This window comes from Scleropages formosus, chromosome 24 (assembly GCF_900964775.1).
Source record: "Scleropages formosus chromosome 24, fSclFor1.1, whole genome shotgun sequence".
Classification (NCBI taxonomy): Eukaryota; Metazoa; Chordata; class Actinopteri; order Osteoglossiformes; family Osteoglossidae; genus Scleropages; species Scleropages formosus.
Genome location: NC_041829.1, coordinates 6,890,056 through 6,896,933, shown reverse-complemented (window position 1 = coordinate 6,896,933; position 6,878 = coordinate 6,890,056). Strand labels below are relative to the sequence as shown.

At 40.5% G+C, this 6,878-nt stretch overlaps 1 protein-coding gene across 1 annotated transcript in view; it reads right to left on the bottom strand.

Moving 5' to 3' along the window:
- Positions 1 to 5,572: 5,572 nt before the first annotated feature.
- The window catches only part of LOC108936519 (semaphorin-3A-like), a 47,524-nt gene continuing 46,218 nt past the window's right edge, over positions 5,573 to 6,878 (bottom strand). The window contains exon 17 of the mRNA XM_018755927.2: positions 5,573 to 6,602. Within this exon, the coding sequence (XP_018611443.1) occupies positions 6,144 to 6,602 (459 nt within the window). The 3' untranslated portion in view covers positions 5,573 to 6,143. The remainder of the gene's footprint in view (positions 6,603 to 6,878) is intronic.

Below are 6,878 nucleotides of genomic sequence, written 5' to 3'. Positions count from 1 at the left end.
TATAAAATTACAACTGCTTATTAGGACTCCTTTGTTTCTATGTAATGAAATGTCTTTTAGTTATTCAACAGCTCAAAGTTACCAAATCCACAGTTTAATCTGCCTTTGTGTATTTTACACATACAGTTCTGCTTGAAAGTATCTCAATCCTATAGGAATGGTCATTATTCTTGTATAAAATATTAAAAGAAATGTATAAAATCTAAATCTTAAACCCTGAACTTATAAAATTAATAAACGTGACAATTTACACCCCTGAGGTTACTTACCTACTGAGTTTAACCAATGATACTTGGGGTTAATTTATTTTTTTATTTATTTATTTATTTTTTTTTTTTTTTATTTCTTGCTTATTGTTTAACCTACTTACAATGATTTACTTATTTAAGCAGCTTGGCAATATTTACTGCATTGATGCTGGCTAAGTACCTTGATCGAGGAAATCACAGTTTGAGGTGGGATTCAACCCTGTGTCCTTAAAGCACAAAGCCACAACTCTAACCACTGTGCCACCTGGTGGCCCTGTTGGTGGAATGTCTGCAGTCACGACTTTTATAGCACTGTCCCTTTAAGAGGGACTCAGAAGAAAACTCAGCATTAATAAAATATCTAAAAATGCTTCCACAGGAATAAAACAGATCAAGTAGGGTTCATTATTTTTGTACCTGCGCTAGTACTGTGTTTCTACTACTCACATGATTTCCTTTAAAGAAAAATATGGAACCAGTCATTACACAGCTATTATGTCACATAAGAAACACTTTGCATTAACTAACCATTTCATATGGTAAAACCAAGGGACATGAGGGGTTACCATACTTTCAAGCAGCACTGTACATAGTAAAATGTTTCCCCAGAGCCAAGAGGACTAACCAAAGACACACACACACACACACACACACACACACACACACACACACACAAAACTGACACTATCAATCACTCCTTGAGGATAGTCAATTATTGTATGGGCCACTGACAATAACTGATACAATTAATGTCTCTCTATTTGTATATAATCCACATTTTGACAGCAGACAGCTTCTTTTACAGTCACAAGAGGGAACACCCAGGTTTCTTCACACATTTAGTTTCAGCACGGGTATGTTTGGTACTTAAGAGCAACCTCTCCTTTCCACTGTTCTCAGCTCTTCTCACAATATATTTATTTATTTACCAGACGCTTTTGTCGAAAGCGACTTCCAATGAGCTGTATGTAGCGTGATCAGCCCACACACCTTATTCACCGTGGTGACTTACACTGCTAGATACACTATTTACACTGGGTCACTCATCCATACATCAGTGGAACACTCTCTCTGTCACTCACACACTATGGGGGAACCTGAACAGTATGTCTTTGGAGTGTGGGAGGAAACCAGAGCACCTGGAGAAAACCCACACAGACATGGGGAGAACATGCACACTCCAAGAAGACTGAGTGGGGATCGAACCCACATTCTCTTGCACCACCCAGGCGCTGCGGAACAGCAGCGCAACTTACTGTGCCACCAGTACACAAGGAATATGCGCACTGTATCCTCCAAGGGTAGTGTTCCTCCTGTGTGTCTTTTTCTCCTACATTAAGTGTAACGCAACAGAAACCTTCGCCAATAATCAGTGGATCCCCAGAGAGGCTGCAGAATAGCGGGAGCCACCTGTTTACGGTTACTCTACTACACGACTCATATTTACTCAAAGCAAAGAGACATTACTGAGATGGGCCAGCGAAGACCCCCGCCATGCTCTTAGGACTCGATGAGTCAGGGATGGTGTGAACACAGCAGCCTCCCTCCATGGGGGCAAAAAAAATATATTAAAAAAAATTTAAAATGACACAGGCCTTGTAGAAGGAAAACGTAGCAGTGTGTGGAATGACGCAGACATAGGAAGGGCGCTGTTCAGTGGCCGGGGAATCAGGTGTGTGGGAGGTGCATCAACACTATCAGCAACAGGTGTGTGTGTGTGGCCCCTGAAAAGCCATCTTTCTTCTCAGTTTATTCCTAAATCTAACAGACTTGTAAGTAAAAGAGCAGTAAGGTCTTTACAATCAAATTTTCCAAGTACTGAAGGGACTGCTCCCCCTCCCCCCCCAGCCCTTTTAAGTTTCTTAAATAATACAGAGTGCAAAGAGTTAAATCAATTCCAGGAGGATGGATGCCACACAAAACGGCTTTAAATAAAAATTTACCTCAGTAGCTTAGGCCCTCACAGTAATTGGGGTTTCAGGGTTGCTCTGATAATAAATACATTTAAATGTTAAATGCTGTAACTAAATGAATGATATTCAAGTTGGATATGACGTTTGCTGGCAACAATATTATAAGATATTATTGTTTCCTTTCCTATCCTTCTTATAAGAGCGCAGTACCTGTACGAACAAATATTCAATCTGCAGTGAAACAGCGCACCTTCCAGAATGTTCTGCTCGAAAAGTAATCATTTCCACAGCAGTTTTTTTCCTTAATAACTCCTGTGTGGAATCTAATTACATATGACGACATATCTCTTACTTACATAAAACTAAATATTTTACTGCATGCGCCAACCTTTTCCCCCCAGTGCTGCATGTCTCCTACCACACACTTTACCGTAGAAAGTGTAACGACGACGTGGTGTAACAGTCTTTGCCGAGCCGTGACGTCATCACGTCGCAGTTCCGTTCGTCTCGCGCATCACGCAATGAGTTCATCGGTCTGTTGTTCATGCCCTCCACCATCATTTACAGTCCTGTACCGCAATTTAAAAGGCGGCAGACTTGGTGCAATTTAGAAGGCTGGCATTGGATTGGAAAGATTACAAAGTCTATATATTAATAGTATCGGTAATAAAACATTCAGAATAATATTATAACTGCTATAGTAATTGTAATAATTAAAGTAATAACTGTTTTAATTTTCGACTGGAAATCGATAGAAATAACGCATGCGTAATAAATTAACACTTTTTTTGTATCTCGTTATCTATAATGATAGTATTCGTATTTGTTTTTTGTATCTCTAAGCTTTTGTTCGGAGATGCCCTTCTCTGTTTACCATAAACTGAGTTCTTCTGAGTCCTTCTTAAAGGGACAGTGCTACAAAAGTAATGACTGTGCAGACATTTCACCAACAGGGCCAGCAGGTGGCGCAGTGGTTAGAGTTGAGGCCTTGTACCGTTAGGACACAGGGTTGAATCCCACTTCGAACTGAGATTTCCTCAATCAAGGTACTTACCCAGCATCAATACAGTAAATATTGCCCAGCTGTATAAGTAAATCATTACAAGTAGGCTAAACCGTAAGCAAGTAATCATACTTTAAAATGTGCCATAACTTGCAACGATAATGTTTGTATTGCAGTAGTTTTGTAATACTGATATTAATATTTGGAAAAAAAAAAAAAAAGATCTAACCTCTGCAGCTGTGTCCTGGGTAATAGACTAGTTTAACTCATTTTGCATTAATAATAATATTTGCATTAATAAGGGTACCTTTTTTGCTGAGCATTAAACACAGAACCTCAAATGACCAATTCAATTCAAATTCAATTTGTCAGGTTTTTAGAAGAAACGTTTATTTTTTTTTTAAACAAGGGGATACATGCTAGAAAGAATAATTTACAGCAGCAGTTTCTTTTTCTTTTCCATCTCCTCCATCCAGTTCCGCAGGTTTCAATCTGAGCTCCACAGGAACACACTCGCCATGCTACCTGATGGACACCGGACTGCACCGTGGACATTTAAATTACTGTTGGTTTGTGGGAAAAACAAAGTGGTTGCATATTATTGTATGAAAAGTGATATACCACACACTGAAACAGAGTCTTTGTAATTGTAAGTACTGTACCGTTGATTTCCCTAAGAAAAGAAATATTTATACACACCTCAGTTATGTGAAGGCTACTGCATAAAGGGCAGGTCTATTACACACCACATTGATTAGATACTAAATGATATGGAAAAAAATCTGATGCACTAAAATAGCATTCACATGCAATTTGTACAGTCTTTTTTTTTTTTGGACCATGACATTAATTTCTTTTGCAATTCAATTTTACAGAAAATTCACAGCTACTTCTTAAAGGTATACTGCATGTTGTCTTGCAAACAATATTATTCTAGCAACGTTTACCATATTGGAGTTAAAATGTTTAAACCATCCTAGAAAGTCCAGACTGATGATGGCTATGTCTGTACATATTCAGGAATAAATACTCAATGTGGTTATTAGCTGGTAGATGTGAGCAGTATTCCAAGGAATGGGGTAAACTCAAAATTCAGTTTTCTTCACTTGTGTTACTTATAAAATGCAGTAATATTAAATTACTTTGATATTAGCTTTTCATTTACTTGTCATTTTAATACAAGAACAATGACGCACATCTTTACCGCAGCTCAGTGGTTCACTTTGCCAAATCAAACCCACAACCTTCATGTAACCTTACAGTGATAAACTGTTCATTTCACAGCTGTTTTTACTTCAAATGCTGTCTGTCATCACACTGCAGATGGTAATGGTATAACGGGACGCAGTGGGACATCAGGACCTTAGGATTCTCTAACAGCAAAACACAACTTTACAGCTCAAAAGAATAAAGGCCATCGCACATGCTTTCAACTTAAGAAAATATGAATTTGCTAAACGATGCGATCATTTGCACATTAGGTTAAGAACAATGCAATAAAGGAAAAAGTATGACTAGGAGATGGTAATATTAATATGGAATGAGCTTGCAATGTACTTACTCAAAGGGGTGGGGTACTCTGTTGTACACTTTTTTGATATATTCAAAAAACCTTATTACGTTAATAATATGAATTACTTATTACTGGAAATAGTACTCTCTCTGCTATTTGTTGATTCTGACTTTGAAATAAACTAAAAGCAAACCAAAATAAATTCTTCAGTTAAAAGGAACACAGAACTGACTTTAAAAATGTAAGTGGCACCAAGTTCTTTTATATGTTGGAAAAAGTGGTACTGGTGGTTTACTGATTTCATGCAGTAGAAGCAAATTATTTTGTTTAAAAAAAGACGATCCTTTGTCCAATAAAGTTAAATTCTAGAATGAGAAGATTTGCTCTTTAGACAGAAACACATTAATGTGAATATACTCTGGATTTCATTTAGGGAAAAGAGAGAAAATTTCAATAACTTAGGCAAGAATGTCAAGACAGAAGAGATGCAGTAGTTTGTGTGGTAAAGCAAGAACATATACAATAAAATACAAATAACTATTCAGAAATATTTTTTTGATAGAACTCTGTTGATGCAAAAATAAAACATTCCATTTGGAAAAAGTTTACATAGTAATCAGACGTGGAAGAGCTTATTCAGATTATTGACATTATTGACAGATCACCCCGTATTCTGCACGATGCACGCTGACCTATTGCATTTCGAGAAGAGTAAACTTAGCAAAGAGGATCGTCAAAGGCTCATCTTTGACACTTCACCGATGTGCTCCACACATCAGCGCGGTGTTTGAGAATCTCACCGTCTTCCGTCTATCATAAATAGGACAGATAGCAGAACATTTCAGGAAAACGCTGCTCAGAATGTGCCACTTCTGTATCATTTGAGGCCTTCTTTCTTTCTTTCTTTCAGGACTTCCATTCTGTAAGGTCTCCTAAAAACAAACACTGGAATCACTGGCCAGCCCTCCTGTTGTTGAGCAGGATGAGAAAATAAAAACAGATGGCTGAATACTTGACTGAATTGTAATGTTGATTGAAGTGCCTTTCGGTCAATATGTCTGTCGAAAGAAGCAAATAGTTAAGCGTTTATTTGCTGGACCCAGTGAACCGTTTTAGTCCTGCATGTACTTCAGTTAATGCTGTTATCCTTTTCTAAGATGACAATGTTTTTAAGCTTTACAGTAACAGTAAAATAAAAGGGTAGAACGAAACTGGAACCCAGAGCAATGCAACACATAGTCCTCGCTATCAACTATTTACAGGAACTTGTTCACGCGTCCAAATTTCAGTGGTCCGTCCTTGGTGGAGATCGACACGTGAAGGTGCCTCCAGTCCTCTCTCTCCAGTCGTTGCTATCGTGTTCACAGCGCAACCGCTCCGGCCTGGGGCACACTCGCGCTTGTTTCCAGTTGAGTGTCTGTTTGGAAGTCAGCCGGGGGGATGGTGGGCCGAGCGTTCGGACGCGCTCAGACGCTCCGCGGGGCCCTCTCCAGCTCGTGGGTCCTCCGGTTGCGGCCTTTCTTGCTCTCCTGCAGGTGCTTCCACTTGCTGGCTTGCGGCGAGCTGCTCTGGGCCTTCTGCCGGCGCTGCTTGCGCTCGCGGCGCCACGCCTGCTCGCAGAACTCCTCCACACTGTTCAGGTTGGGGTGGTTGATGAGGGACATGAAGTCCCTGTACCACACCTTCTGGTTGGGGAGGTGGCCAGGGCCCTCCCTGACTTTGGTGTCCTCGGCCCCGCCGTCCTCCTCCTTGTGCAGCAGCTCCTCCAAGCGCTCCGTGTCGATGACCTCCAGGGAGACCCTGAGCAGCGTCTGCATGAACCCGTGCTCCACGGCGTGGCAGTAGTAGATTGCGGAATCGTCCTTCTGCAGGCTCCGGATGAGAAGGCCCTGCTCTGTCCTTACGAACCTGTCCTCTGGTTTGATCTGGAACACGAACAAAGGGGCAAGCATTGAGCTGGAAGTCCTCCTGTTATTCTACTCTCATTGTGCGACGCCTTTATAAGCTTCGTGAGCCAAATGTGCTGCAACAAGAGTTATTTTAGGGGAGGAGATGTCACGATCCATAATATATGCCTTGGTGGTGTGGCTGCTCAGCCTGAAATGTTTTCTCTGCTCCTGTCTGTGAGCGCGGCATGACGCTCCAACGCGGACCTTTTCCACCCAAAGACAAAGAGGCCAGCTACTCAAACAAATATTCTC